This window comes from Mus caroli, chromosome 14, assembly GCF_900094665.2.
Source record: "Mus caroli chromosome 14, CAROLI_EIJ_v1.1, whole genome shotgun sequence".
Taxonomy (NCBI): domain Eukaryota; kingdom Metazoa; phylum Chordata; class Mammalia; order Rodentia; family Muridae; genus Mus; species Mus caroli.
Genome location: NC_034583.1, coordinates 22026109 through 22041804, shown reverse-complemented (window position 1 = coordinate 22041804; position 15696 = coordinate 22026109). Strand labels below are relative to the sequence as shown.

Below are 15696 nucleotides of genomic sequence, written 5' to 3'. Positions count from 1 at the left end.
ACCCTGGACTGATGCCATGTGACCTTCCTTTAACTGGCTGTGGTCCTTGGACTGGTCACTAAGAGCCCTTCTGGGCGTCATTATACCTCTCTGTCAAGTGGTAGTTTACACCAAGATCTCTTTCTTCAGGGAATGTTGTAATGATGAAAAGGAATAGAAGACTTGAGTGGCAGCTTCCCAGATTCTTAATAGACTTTGAGATTCTTTAAATCATTTTTGAGCTAGTAGGAAATACTTAGTGCATCCATCTTAAATGTAAGTGTACCGGACTGTTTTGTTTAATAGTTACTAATTCTCAAAATCCTTTCTCTGGGTTAAGATCTCTAGTTGCCCTACAGCTGTGGAGTCCACCTGTGCCAAGAGGCATGGATAGTGACTTAACCTCCAACCATGGTCACGACCTTGGTGCCCTCACATGACTGCTTCTAAGTCCTATCTTTTTGCTGTGTCAATCTCTCATCAGTTAAGGGCACACGACTAATCAGGGCGGAACATGTATTTCTTTCATCATACACACTATTGTTGATCCTCTGTCAGAGTGCATAATTATATATTTCTCATTATTGCTTTTGGAGAAAAGCCTGTCCCTTCCTGGTCTACACATCCCAGAAGGGCAGCTTGCCTGGTTGGTTTACCTCCAGCACCCACCGCATGCCCTACTGTGTCCCTTTTGACCAAGATGCTTAGCTATTACTGACTGGACGGATGGATGCAGGAGAAGGGCTGTTAGCATACAGACACCATAGAGGGGGCAATGAAACCTTATGAATCGGGGCTAGTATGTACTCATTCATTCATTCATTCATTCATTCATTCAAACATCCATTTAGAAAACTCTTGCATTCTGGCAAGAAAATTAAATTTCCTCCCAGCCTCCAGTTTGAGTGTCAAAGCCATATGGACCACTAGCCCTGGGGTCAGGCTGTGCTTGGTTCAGTTTGGAAAGGGCTGGCATGCGTTCATAGGCTGGAGGTGTGCTCAGAAGCCGAGAGAATTCATTATAACTAGTTAGTCATCCATGGAGACACTGCCCGTGGGCGGGGTGCACTTGGCGCTGGTGGGCCGGGTTCCTGGTGCTGCTTCCCTAGGTAGGTGTGTGACTGGCCTTAAGCCCACGGAGGCTGGGGTCTACCAGTACTCAGAAAAAAGCCTGGTAAAGAGCCGCTCACATTCAACTCAGTAATCCAAACCGTTCACCACCAAGATAACTTTTCCAGAGACTGCTGTGAGGGAGAGCCTTGCTGGATCCTAGCTGGATACTACCCCTACCCTTACTCAGTTCTCTGCAATTGAGTGCAGAGAACTAGGGTGTGGGTACCAGGAGTGTGTGTGTGTGTGGGAGAGCCCCTGTAAATCCCAGAGACGGAAATACATGCACATAAGGAGAACCGAGGCGGCGGGGGCGCGTTCGGAGACTAGGCGAGGTCAGGAGCGCACCGCTGCCCCAGGTCGCCCGAGTTTGCTCCGCCAGGCGAGGATGACTCAGCCTCACTCGGGTCTTTACCGTCAGCCCGCGCGAGGGCTCCACAAAGTTCCTAGTCACACCCTAGAGCTTGTGCGAGGATGGGGAAAAGGTTTTTCTAAGGGTGGGGCCTCGGCGAAAGAGACATCCTTGGGCTTTCCCTGTGGGTATTCAGAAGCCTCGCCCGCGCTCAGCCACCTCCTCCCGGGTTGGGGCTGGTGTGCGGAACCTCCGTGCCCGGAGCAATCTGAACCCCCCTCCTCCCACCGCAGAATTAAGGGTGTCTGCCGGTCAGGTTGGACTCCCCGCTGCGTTTGCTTCCTTTCACGCCCGGGCATCCTGGTCCCTGGGTGCACCGCGTAGCAGTGCGGACCCGAGCTTCACCCCAGCCCGTGGTTCCGAACGCCAGCGGGAGCTGTGCGGCCGCCGGGTGCCCGCGCAGCGACTGCAGCGCCACCCTCCGCGCTTTCCACCAGTCGCCGCGGCGGTGGAGCAGCGATGGGCGGCCACGCCGCGGTGCACTCCCTAGAACCCGACCCCCTTGTCCCATCCCCAGCCCGTTCTGCCGCTATACGAGCCGGTCCATTGCCGTCGCCGCCGCCCGCTGGCTTCTTCCAGACTTCTGCCTCTTCCCAAGGAGCCGTGAGGGGAATCGGGAGGGGGTCGCACCACCTCTAGGCTCCGCAGCCCCCCACCACTACGCCCCTGACCAGTCCCCGGGGCTCCTGACCAGATCAACCACTGACAAAGTGTGGAGCATCGGGGTCCTCGGCCTCGCTCCCGAGCCCCCCACCCCCACTCCGCTCCGGTCGCCAGGGCCTGGGGACCGCCCGGGGCCACCGGAGAGTCGCGCCCGTGGCGGCGGACTGCGGAGTTGTAAAGAACTCAGCGGCCGCAGTGGGCCGGACCGGGCGAGGCACGAGCCGTGGCGGCCAAGGACACTGGAGTTTGCGAGTCTCCGCCCGCGAGGCGCCTCCCGCCCTCCCGCCGCGGCTCGCCGGACTCCCCGGGGCCGCCGAGGCGGGGCTGGGCAGCTGCCGCGGCAAGAGGCGCGTCTCGCTCCCTCCTCCCGCGCCTGCCTCCTCCCCAGTGCTCCCTCCCGCCTCCTCTCCGCCCTCCCCTCCCCCCCACCCCGCTGCTTTTTTTTCCCCCCTGCTCCCCAAGTGAGCCCGGCGCGCGAGAGGCAGGAGGGGCGGCGCGCGGCGGAGCAGGCAGCCCAGCGCGCTCGCCCACCGCCCGCCCGGCGCAGCTCTCCGCGGCCGCTCCAGTCGCCGCCGCCGCCGCCGCCGCCAGGATGGCCGGGCCGGGCTCGCTGTGCTGCGCGTCCCGGGGGGCCTCGGCGCTCCTAGCCACCGCGCTTCTCTACGCCGCTCTGGGGGACGTGGTGCGCTCGGAGCAGCAGATCCCGCTCTCCGTGTAAGTGCCTGGTGCTGGGACTCCCCCGGAGGGGCGGCTAGCGCCCGAGAGAGACCCGGGGCGCCCAAGTTTGGGCGCCTGCAGGTGCGGCTGGGCAGGACCCACGGCGGGTGTGGGCCTCGCCTCTTGCACCTGCCTCTCAGCATCAGCACCCAGTGGCGGGAGACTAGGGTGGGACCTTCTCGCCCTTTCCCTGGGGCTGGGGAGTAAGACCTGGAGAGGTTCACCTCAAGTGACAGCGCCAAGTTTAGAGCCTGTTTACCGACTGCAACTTCAACGGGCTGTTTAATGGTCCCCTTTTCTGCTACCTTGCCATCCTACTTTTCCGGGAAGCGGGGTCGGGGGTGGGGAGTGGGGGGGATGGGTGGATTTCTTCAGAGTAGTATTTGCCAGGTAATGCTCATTTTAGGTGTTTAAGTAACCAGGCAATTGTTTCTATGAAAGCCAGTGGTCTTCTTAGAGAGCCAGACTTTACACCTTCTGAACTCAGGTGACCCCGGACCCCATCCCGCGCTGCGCTCTACATCTTGGTGCGGGTAGTTTGTAAGAGAGAGCTTTTTCTATCTTTCTTTCCTTTTTCCTTTAATGTTCTATCGCCCTGCTCTTTCAGCCACAGCCCCGTGTGTGTGCGCGTGTGTGACGGTGACACTGGTATTACATTTCTTCTCTCCGCTCTTTTCTCCCCATAGAGTGAAGCTGTGGGCCTCCGCTTTTGGTGGGGAGATAAAATCCATCGCTGCCAAGTACTCGGGCTCCCAGCTTCTGCAAAAGGTAAGGTTTCTGTGGTGACAGACAGCGATGATTTTTCTAGCACAGAAAATGGAGGCAGATTTAGTTTTTCCAAACAAACGTGAGCCCAGAGCTGCATCAGTTATCAGAGTAGTCTCTGATCTCCCGTTCTTGGCATTGTACTGTGCAGTGACTTCTCCCTACCAACCGGTTATTTTTAGATGACACTTGATTCCAAACACAAAGAAAAGCAGGATACTCACTCTCACTGTCCTGGCTGGGGCTCGGAAACAGTGTGTTTGCATGGCTCTTCTCGCAGTTGTTGGTATTGCTGTCTCAGTGCGAGAGCAGATGCTTCCCTGGCCAAAAGATGCTAACTTCTTCCAAGGGGCAGAATCCAGCCGGCAGCTTCTGTTCTTGGAGCCTCCACCTTGCACGGGAGTCATAGGGTTCAGTGTATTGGCGAGATACCAGCAGCTTTGTTTGTCATCCCTGCAGTCCTACAATCCCATTATTCCCCAATCATCTAGACCTAGGGCTGGGGTGCATTACATCATTACAGATAAGGCGAATGGATGTGGTTATCTTTCCACTCAGCTGCACTGCCGGGTAATAAGCTTGGAGAGTGGTCCACAAACTTAAGAAATTGGTCTGCGTCCATATATTTCTGTAAAGTAATGAGAATGGAGAATTGATTATTAGGCTGGTATCAGGAGCTGCATCAATTTTAATTCAAATAGGCAGCATCAAGCTTAAAATTACATCTTGAGATATATGGCCCCCTTTATCCCCTTTAAGATAAAGAATGAGCTGGTGGGTGGGTGGTGAGGGTGGAGACCAGAGCGGGTGAAAAGAATTTCAAGTTAGTAAATGAACCAAATTAATCCAGATATTCTCCTGACAATAGAAAATAAGATTGGCCTTTAGGGGACAATTCTCAGAGACTGGGTATAAAGAGCTTAAATTGTTAAGTTAACTTTTAAGCATTTTAAAATGTGTTTTTCGGGCCAATGTACCATATGTGTTGCGCATGCTGCCTGGTAACCAAGTCCATATTTTATTTATGGCATTCCGTTTCAGAGAGTAGCATTGCGGGGCATTATATGACACTGCTTGCTACACGAAATTCAAATATTATAATAAGGCATCGTCCAATAATAGGATAGCAAGGTGTGCTGGGAAAAAAAATGCCAGGCATTGAATCCTTCAAGCCATAGGGAAGACTGTTCACCTTTAGACTGGGAAGAAGTTCACTGAAATTTAGTCAGTGATAAAACTTGATGCATTGGCCTGCCTTAATGGAGGACAGCCATTTACATACCTGCTACCCTCCATTTTTTTAAATTATTATTTTATTTTTTAGAATGGCCTTTCTCCCTGGTATTCTTTTAATTTGGTCCAGCCTTGCCTGTGCGCTGGCTTTTTGCCTGCTTGTCAGATGTTTTATGTGACAAGCTCCGGACTGTGACACAGCCTGCGTATTTTGCCTATGCTTTGAATTCCTAGACGCTCTGAGTGTGAGCATATTGTATAACTTTAAAGAGATATTTCTCATCTGCATGTTGTAGTTGTAACAGTTCCAAAAGAGCCCCCTGTTTGGTCTCCGTACTTAGATAGCATCTAGCTAACATTTTTTGGGGGAACACATGAAATACATTTGTCTTCTCTTGGAAGTTTATGCACCCATGTGTGCTGCACAAATCCCATCAGCCCCATTATTAGTTATTGTATAATAGCAAATTGGCAGTGGCTAAGATACTTCTCATCTGCACGGTTCCTGAGACAGAATTCACCAGCCTTGCTCTGCCCTTGTTGAGTTTTCAGCTTGACAATTGTGTAATTGTTTCCAGCTGTTTAGTGCTTTGTTGCCCTTTCTTGCTGCTGTCTGGCGTTTTTGTAACTAATTCGAGGGGAAGGTGAATTGATGCTTTCAGTTAGGATCCAGGGTGGGTATTTATCTGCTCTAGTACTGGGCTTTGTCATCTTTCACAACAGGGGTTGTGAAATACCCACAGCTTTGGCTTGCTTGGCAGATACTTTCAGGAGTGACCAGAAGTGTGAATGAGATGTTTTAGGAAGCACCTTTAAGAAACCTCTGAGCCATGCTGATCTCCCAAATGTGACTGCATTCTTTAAAATGGTGAAGAACATTGGTTCAGCATCCAGCAGTAGTGAGAAAGTGGAGATGCTCTGAGTGTTGGAGACAAAGCAGCACTTGGAAAAGTAAGGGTACCGTCACCCTCCTGCTGATTTTCAAGTTTCTGGCCACTTGCATTAGGACTTATTTCCTTAAATCAAAACAGCACACATCTCTCCATCTCGTCTCTGTATCCTAACAATTGAGGTGCTTTGAAAATGAGTTAAAAAATTCAATTGGAAAATGCATTAACACTGTGTTAAGGGAATTCATGGGTGACAATACTGGGTTGCATAATAGACCGTAATTTCATTTGTAAGGTGCGGGCATTTACATTTGATTCTCAGTTAAGGAAAAAAATGTAGCATGTGTTATGATATAATTTTATGTATTTATGTAGTTTTCTAACCAGAACTTCATGTTATGAATCAAAGTAGCATGTTTGTTTTTAGAAATGGAAGTCTGTCTGCCTGCCTTCTTTTCTCTTCTCTTCTCTTCTCTTTTTTTTTTTTTTATCTTGGGCCTAAACTTTCCAAAGTAATTACTGTGAATATAAGTGAAAGAAGAATTGGCCATCTACTTTGGGGTGTTTGGAGACTGGGAGACCTGCCATTTTGGCAACATGCTTTGTTAGGTAATGTGACTTGTAGTCTAAAGTAAACACTCATGGGTAACACTGTGGTTCACTGCCCTACAGGATCAGTGTCCTGGATGTTTCTGTGTTTGGTGCTGTGGTTCTCCCTCCTGTAGCTTAGGATGCTCTAGTAGGTCTTCTGTGCAGGCTTGCCCAATTAGCTTCCTCTATTTGCCTTAGTTGAACATGGGAATAGCAATCTCTTCATTTCATTTGCCGCAGGCATTTGGATCTTATAAAGCACAGGGAGTCAGAGAGTTTTTAAAGTTATGTGTCTGGGCTGTAGAGTGGAACATGGGAGGGATTCTGAGCAGTTTTGGGGTTGTTAGAGGCCCTCTGAAGTCAAGTGCCAGTGTGCCCCTGTGTGCCTGTCAGCTGCCTCCTTCACTGGCAGATACTGCAGGGCTTCCTACTCTCTTCAGCTTTTAATTAACTTCCTATTTGACATATTCATGCCAGTTTTTAGCTGCCTAATCTTGCTTCGTTTTCCCCAAAGAATGTGCTTTTCTGGGTTCTTTCTGGGAGGGAGGAGTAGTTTGGTCACCTCTCTGTTCTGGAATTCACCGAGAGAAGTGCTCTAATGGGTCTGAGGACCTGGCTGTTAAACACAAAGACATCACACCTTTAACATTTGCAATAAAACATTTGCATGATTTTCATCCCCTCCTCTTGGGGGGGGGGTGGATTTCCTCTGAAGCGGAGTTTTTCATTCTGTTTAGACCTGCATGTTGGGGATGAATGTCCCCGGGAATATCGGATGCTAGTGACATTTTCCAGTCTTGAGATGGGAAGCCCAGGTAATCTGTGCTCCTGCTATTAACATCAACACACAGTCCACAGCTACCTGGGCACCTCCTGCAGCACTCACCAGGCCATTTGATTCTTGAAAGGCGCAAGCAGGCTTTTGTGATATCAACTATTTATTGAGATGGCTTTAATACACAAACTTGATGTCTCTCTCCGCAGGACAGAGTCAGCAAAGTAAGAGGCCGATCCCTTTAGCCATTTTTACAATTATGACTTTTCATCAATACGGAAATCAATGGACTTTTTAATAATTAACAAAAAACATTTGTGAATTGCAAAGGGGTGGTGGTAGTGGTGGTGGTGGTGGTGGTGGTGGTGGTGGTGGTGGTCTGTGCTGTGCTGTCCTGAGGAGGCACAGCCCTACAGATCACGAAGGAGGCTCAGCTCTTTTAGAATAAAGACAATTACCTGCTGTCCCTAAGGGTACACATTTAGCCTGTGTTGCCGAGGTACATTCATACCGTTGCTTCGGATGATAGAGTTTCTTCTTTTATATTATGTTTTAAAGTCTTGACATTTCTGAAGTGACAGTTCCGATCTTTCTGGTTAATTACCAGTCTCATTAGACCTGTCACCAGGATGCACGTGTGGCAGGTGTCTGAACTCTTAATGCCCACATGGTCTCTTGCTAAGTTCTTGTAGGATCCTTTGGTTTCTTGGTTTTCTTTTTCTTTTTTTCTGCCCCCTTTCCTAAGATTTCTTCTCTGTCAGAGACATTCTGCTTTCTTTCTTTTGCGAGGAACTGCTGCAGTCGGTGCTACTCAAAGAGATTTGCATATGCTTGTTAAAATTAAGGGGCTGGAGATATGAATGGAATTCTTGTTGGAGGCAAACTTCAGGTTTCCGTTGCAGTTATGTGAGGGTGATCTCTTTCTAGTATTAATTAATACTACCTGTGGTTATTATACTACCAGTTTGTTTTTGGGCAGACACATGAATATGAAATCATCTCCCAGGTATGAACCCTCTCAGGCATGGACAGTACAATTAGTGTTTTCAGGTTTTGATGAAGATTATCACCGTGTGGTGGGATCCACGGAAGCAGGGGGACCCATTACTCCTGTGTACTTATGGTATTTACTCCAATTTCACTCAGCTTCAGTTTGCAGCACATATCCACGGGAGTGCAAATTTGGGACTTCAGATTCTGTTTTTGATTGATCTCCCTGGTACATGGTGCTCCCACATAAGGCAGCCAATAAATGACTAAGTGTGCTGAGCTTGCTAAAATGAGTGCACATCTCATGTGAGCAGGAGCCTTTGTCTCCGGGTTGTCATTAATCCAGATTTGCCGTCATCGAAGCCAACAAATGGGCCTTTTCTTTATCTGCACACACAAGGTCTGTCAGGATCCCCTACCTCCTGGAACATCAGCACCAGAGAAAATGGCCCTGGGGTGGAGACTGCCAGGGTCTTTGAAGCGTAGAATGTTAGTGGGTGTAAGTTGCTTAAGATGCTGTAATTTGATTTAGGGGTTTTGTTGTGTCTGAGACCATGGAAGAAATTAAATAGATGCCATAAAGTATCAGTCTATGAATTAGCATATGAGACTTCACTTTCTTTTAATGCCATTTCCACATGAAGAGTTAATGGCCTATATACCATCCACAGAGAGAGGTTTCTGAAGCCTGGCTCTGACGACCCTGCTGACCCCTCTGTTCTCCTCAGTCCATTAATCAGAATGCACCTGTCCTTCTAGGAAAGGAGACAGGCCGTGAGGAAGAAGAGTGGATACATCCCCCGGGCTCTCCTCAGTGTATAGCCGTCAGCAGACTGTCTGAAGTAGAACCACTGTGCCCTTGCAAAACAGTGGCCTATGCTTGGAGTCACCCTCAGTGCCTTGGGCAGCTGTGTAGCCGATGTGTTGTGGGATGGTCTGCACGCCAAACTGGCAGAAAACTATCATAAGAATAAACTTTGAAGAAAAAAAAATAGTGTTTCTAAAACATGACAAGTTTGTTTTTTTTTTTTTTTTTTTTTTTTTTGAGCGACACCTGTGAAGTACTCATTGGGCCATTTAAACGAGGCATTGCATTCAGCAACTTGTAATAAATGCATCTGTTAGATGGCTTCTCACTTACCCCAGATCAGGATTATGAAAACAAACAACTCAAGAGGCCAAATTATGTGTTTCAAGGATATATTGGAAAGGGAAGCATTCTCTCTTGACAAGGAATGGATGGCCCTGACTTTCCCTTTGCATATGTCAGGACATTAATCTTGACACCTGTCATTAGAAGGTGGTTAACCCTCTCGAGCTTAAAAGAGCTGTAATGTAGGTAACTAATCCAGACTAGTAAACTGCGCAGAGCCATAAATGCTGTGAGTTCATACCATAGACCACTGGTCATACATTTTAGGGGAACAACTGCTTGTCAGTGTGGGGGATTTCACCTGTCAATACCATCATAGCTACTGAGTTTGTGCCTGTGTCTGTATCTCTGCCATCAAGGTAGATGCTGCTCATACAGAGTGCCTGATGCTGCTGGCTGACAGAGAGGACCTCATCTTGGGTTGCTAGAGAGACTCGCCAAACAGAGCAAACCAGGATGCTGGTATAGAACCGAGTGGCTGCGGTTCATCAAGCATGGATTTGGCTAGGATATAGGATGGTGTGTGCAACTGGAATGTGAGGAACTGCTTAGGACAGGGACATGCATGTTGGTAGGCCACAAAATGCAGAAAGAAGAGTGTTAAAGTGCTAAACCAAGTCTGGGGTCTACTGGTCCCTGGCTAAGCCTTCTGTGGGACAAGACGTCTTCATCTCAACTTGCTGGCTTTCCTCCCAGGTATCTCACCCTTGCTCTCATTTGTTATGAGATTTCCTTTGCCCATCCTTGTTCCGTTGACGAGCTGGGAACATTTGCAGAGATATTCATCCCTTAGAGATGTGCTCTTAAAAGAAAGGTCACTGGTCTAGGAGTTTTGTCTGCTTATCTTCTCTGTCATTTCCTGAGGAGCCCTGGGCATGTCGCTTAATCTAATAGGAGAAGCAGGGAGCACTAGCTCTGCAGTCTCTCTATCTCAGGTCCAGTGATAATCACTTCAGGGTCATTCCATTAAATTCTTCCAACAAGCGAGATACGGTAGCACAAACCTGTAATCCCAGCTCTGGGGAGGCAGAGGCAAGAGGATTGGGAGTTTGATGTCAGTCAATGTCCTGTCTTAAAAACATCAAAAACAGATCTCTCCTTAAGCTAATAGGGCAGGGATTACTGTTCGGCCCATTTCACAGATGGCTAGCTGAGGCTTGCAAAGGTTAAGCAGCCCCTCCAAGGATCTGAGCTAGCCTTCTCAAGTCTGCACGTCTGGCCACATTCTTTATGTGATCTTTTGAAAGCCCAGGTTGCTCTTTGGGAAAGAAAGTTACTGATACCTGGATTTCTCTAGCGTGGAGTGAAATGAGGCAGCACGTGGAAATTACTTCAGCAATCATTAAAACCAGGATAATGGCTGAGAGGACAGTCTTGGAGTCATACGGACTTAGGTTTTCGGTCCTTATCTCCATTTCCTGTCTGGGCCACCTGTGGTATAACATTTTAGAACTGGTACCTTAAAATCAGAAAGGAGGCCAATATGGTCCATGGAATAAAATATGCAAAGTGCCTATATATATGGCACAGTACCTGGTTCGTCAAAAGCTCCCTGCAATGACATTTGGTGGGCATTTTGGGTTGCATCATGCAAACAAAGCTCTTCAGGCCATCTTTGCTGAGCACTCTGGGGCCTGGATCCCTAAATACCTGTGGGTTCAGTAGTGAATAGGTGGTAATTGAGGAAGGCAATCTACTTGGTAGCTGACAAGGAACAGGTACTATAGGCCAGAGGGGTATAACTACTGTTCCTGTCTGGATGAATGTCATATACATGTAATCTAGCTCCCTCCTTCCTAGACAGAAGGTGTCCACTGAAGCCTGTCAGCCATGGTCTGCCTTGCTTCCTGGGCTGTGGGTGGGTCAGGTTGAAGAAGTGGCTGCTGCTTCTCCAGAGATGATAGATAGATAGATGATAGATAGATAGATAATAGACTGACTTATAAGTCATAGGAAGACCCAATGCATCCAGCCATTGCTACAGCATGTATGTCACAGTCACAGTGGACACCTCTTAACTCTAGTGTTCCCTTAGACAACATACCAACATGGGCAATAGCAGGAGACTTCCTGCTAGGACACTATTTCCTGCTGGCCTTTGGAAAGTTCAGACTTTTCCCAGGGACTACTTGGAGAATGGTGTTAGAGGCCAACAGGAGGTGGGGAGGGGTATAGAGAGGTGAAGCAGTGTGTGGGGCCAGCCATCTGTCACCCCCGCAGGAAGCAAGGGCACCTGGTGTTCCTTGGCTCTTCCTGCTGTCCCTGTCCTCTCCAGAGCTTGCTTGGCAGCCCTGCTGTTGTGTTTTGGCCTTGAGCATCTGCAATCCTGCTCTGTGTCCTCAAAGAGGTTGAATGAGCGCAACATGCCACCTCTCCCTGGTTACCAGTGCCTTGAAGTCTTGGAGGTGGGGTTTCCTATAGTAACGGAGAACCTTTTAAAACTGCTTATGCACAGAGCTATTGTAAGCAGCGGTAGAAGTCAGCAATGAAAGAAAATCTCCTTCATTTGGGTCAATTGGCTGAAAGTGCTCAAGAGCCATTTGTTTTCGTGACTGCCACAGAATAGAGTCTGAGTGGCCCCTGGACTTCCCAAAATCCTCCAAGGTCATAATCAGCTCAGGTATCCAAGAATATGCCCACTGGGATTGCAGAGGAAAAGAATATGCTCTTTTGTTTTCTTTGAGTGTTTGGTGTGAGCAGAGCACTTCTCTGATGCCCATTTGGATTCTTCTACACAAAGGCGGCCTGCATTATTTGCCTTACAGGTGGAGCCTGAGGTTTCAGGAGGTGAAACAGCTTGGGAACAGTGCCCAGGTCTCTGCCTATAGTGCCCATTCCACCTGACCACAGCTAGAGTCAAATCTGTAGGGTCTCAGAGGGCAGGCAGAGCTCGGAGACCGGATGACGATGCTCTTGCTGTTCATACCCACTCTGATCCTCACTCTTCAGCAGGGGTGCTAAAACTGCTCTCCCAGAAATCTTACTGCTGGTCGGCCCCCGTGATGAGGTCATGCTGCCTTACCTCGCAGTGTGGATTTGTGCCGCACCAGATGTGAGCGGTTGCCAAGGGAGAGCGACAGAGATGACTGCTGAGATGGTGGTTGTCGGGGCAGCATGCATCTAGGTTGCTCTAGCATCATCTTAGTCTAGGAGATAGCGCAACCTTGTGAAGCTGCTGACCAAGTTCTGTTCTCAGCTGTGACCTGAAGATGGGACTCTTCTTCAAAACCCAGGGGGCATTTTCCTTTTCTGCTTTCACTGAGAACTCAGGCCAGTCATTTCTTTCCCTAAGTTTGTTCAGTGTGTGTGTGTGTGTGACATGTTTTCTTAAGATTTTGGGCTCATGTTTTCAAAAGAAATGAAGGGAATAAGTGACTTATGGAACCCCTAAGTCTAGACCCAAAGCTAGACCCACCCATGCTCATAGCATAACTTTGAATTTCTGTCTTAATTTTCCTTCCCTATCACCACCTTTCCTTCTGTCCCCTCCCACTCTTCCTTTTCAAAATAGCGAATGGTTTTTTGAGACATGGTCTCACAACAGCCCAGGCTGGCCTGAAGTGTCTCTTTCCTCAACATCCTGAGTGCTGGGTACACCACTACACTGGGCTGCTTCTTAATTTTCTGACAGCTCCGAATTCTTGGCTCTCGGGGGGGACCAGGCATCTATATCTGGTTCTAGATTTCCAGCATGGTGAGCTAGGGACAAGTGAGGAGAATTTTTTGTCTGTTTGTTTTCACGCTTGTTTTAGGGGTGCCATGTAGTCACTGATTTGCTCAGCCTAGGTCTTGATTCATGTATCATAAAGCAACACACATAGGGGTGGACGATATGGCTCAGGGGCTAAGCGTCCTTGCAGAGGACTGGAGTTCGATTCCCGGCACCTGTGTCAGGTGTCTCAGAGCTGCTCCAGCTCTGGGGGGCTCTAATGCCTGCTTCTTGCCTCCTTGGGCACTAACATGCATGGGCTCATACTCACCCCTCTCCCCATTTACAAAGTAATACACATAATGCCAGTGTTTGAGACATCAGGCTCTGAGCATGATGGGATTGCATGACCCTTAGCAAGTGTGAAGATCAATAAGTGGCCTAAAAAAGCCCTAATTTCTGGCTATTCTACCATGTTCATGTCCTGCTTCATTATTAGTGAAGAACAAGAGACAGGCTTGAAATTTTTGTGCCTTCGACCCTGTGGTGGTTACATCAAGGCAACGTCTCATGCCCATTAATGGACAGAGGCCTGGTGACAAGGAGACTCATTTAGTATACGTTCTTGGGAAGCAATATTTTTGTTTTCTTGCCCAAAACTCTCCCACTCTTGTCCCTTGTATGATAAAAGTAGGGACCTGTGAAGTTAAAGTTCATCCTTGCTGTGACATTGTCTGGCTGTCCTCTAAACAAGGCACACGTTGAATATGTAGGGCAAGTGCTTTGCTCCTTGTGCCTGTGCCACTGGCAGTGCCTTTCCCATTATATTTTGTTGAAGCAGAGGTCGAAAAATAGCTAAAGAACAAGAGATGCGGGAGGTTGCGAATCTGCTGGATGTAGGTAGTTTTCAGCTACCTGAAGTCCCTAGCACATGGTTGCACTCCAGCAACCATGGATCTCCATTATTAGTGGACCACCTATTGGAAGAGTACCGATGAGACATATGCAGACAGCTCAATGGACAACATACACTTTTGGTCACCACAGAAGTAAGTGGCACTCATTTGGCTTCTGGGACAGCGATGCTGAAGTTTGAATATCCTTTCTTAGCTTTGGCCTGGTTTGTCCCAGTGGGGACACTTGTCCTTTGGTTTTACACAGAATTCACACAGTGATTCAGACGGAATAGCCCAACCCAACCATTAAAAGGCTACAAACCCGGGACTTTGGGTTTGTCGGTAGGTGAGTTGGATAGTCATTCAGTATTTTCTTTTTCTAAAGGATGTTTTGTAACGAGTTACCACCCCCTGCCCCCAGTTTTGTTCCCAAGCTTAAGCATTACAGAATAACAAGAGTGCTGGTCACTCTGAAAGAAGATGTAATCCTCTCTACAGACTGTTCACAGCTCACTTATCTTTGGGAAACGACTAAGTATTACCCAGCACAGGAGTTCCAAACTATGGAGCCATAGCTGGATTTTCTGCTTGAGGAGAAAGCTTTGCATTTTTTTCTCTTTCTGAAAATAAATGCCTTAAGACAGATATGAAATATAGAGAGACTTAGAAAGAAATCAGGGGGTTGACTTAAAAAAATCTACATTTAAGAGAAGGAGTTGATCTTGGGAACAGACATCTGTATAGAGCTGAGAGTCTGAACCAGACATTCAGACTGGGGTCTAGATGGTACTGCTTTGGGACCTCACTGTTCCTATCTACCAGATAGACTTAGAGGTACTTAGCTTCTAGGGTAGGACTGAGCGAGGTCTAAGTAGGAAGATGCATGCAGGATGCTTGGAAGTAAGGATTTCTGAGGATGGGTGTTCACAAATAGTGGCCCGTTGTAATGCTGTTTCCAGCAGCATTACTATTCCTGAGGCATAGCTTCCACATACCAAGCTCTGGCTGCTGCTGCTGAGGCTTTGGGGGCATTGTTTGCAGACTGTCACCAAGCTGCTGGCCATTGCACTCTACCAGGGATTGTTAGGAGGCAGTGCTAATGATGAGGTCGGCAGCTTATTTGTACTTTGTGCTGTGTGTCTTATCATCTATTTAAACCTTGAGGTCTAATACCATCTCTGTTAAAGATGCATAAACAGAGACAGAAAATGTAGCTGTGTTCACCAGCTGTGCTCAACACCTAGGCTTTGGGTCTTGCGTATAGAATGGGGTGGGGTCACAGGGAGGCATTGGGGCATTTCCTAGGGCCAGTCATCGGTCCCTTGCTTGGGCTTTGTATATACTTGACTCATAAAGATTGCAGCCTCTTCACAGTTCCACTCACTGTCTTGTTTCTTGGAAGTCTTGTTATTCATCTGTATAACAAGGAATTTAAAGGAGACTGGAAGGGTAGGAGAGAAAGGTGCTCAGACCTCTACCTTCTATGTCTTCTATTTCTTCTGAGGGTCAATCACCCCTATCCCATCTGAGAATTTGATTGAATTTGGTAAACTTTCCCCTTGTGTATTCACAGTAGTGTTGGATGGTAGTGTAGAACAGCCAGTTTGGACTCTGAGGCCCTGAGACCAGACAGATCTGCCCTTGAGATCCAGCTTGACCTGTCTTACCTTTTCATTGACAACACAGGTTCCGTTTCTACAATGAGGTCATGGTAGGCTTAAGTACAGAGTCACACACTAGAGGTCACATGGAGCCGGATACCTGAGAAGTGTCTAGTCAATTTTTGTTACTTGATTAATGGGTTACTAACATTACAGCCCCATTAATTGTCCCTCTCTCCTGGATGTTTGCTGTGTTCAGGTCTGGCTTTGGT

The 15696-nt window shown here is 48.1% G+C and overlaps 1 protein-coding gene across 2 annotated transcripts in view; it reads left to right on the top strand.

The window, feature by feature from the left end:
* The first annotated feature begins 2665 nt into the window (after positions 1-2665).
* Cacna2d3 (calcium voltage-gated channel auxiliary subunit alpha2delta 3) overlaps positions 2666-15696 on the top strand; it is an 810117-nt gene continuing 797086 nt past the window's right edge. Inside the window, exons 1-2 of one of the 2 annotated variants that reach the window (XM_021181598.1) lie at positions 2666-2878; positions 3568-3649. In XM_021181598.1, coding sequence (XP_021037257.1) covers positions 2757-2878; positions 3568-3649 — 204 coding nt within the window. In that variant the 5' untranslated portion in view covers positions 2666-2756. The remainder of the gene's footprint in view (positions 2879-3567; positions 3650-15696) is intronic. The other variant, XM_029469011.1, reaches the window with a different exon arrangement.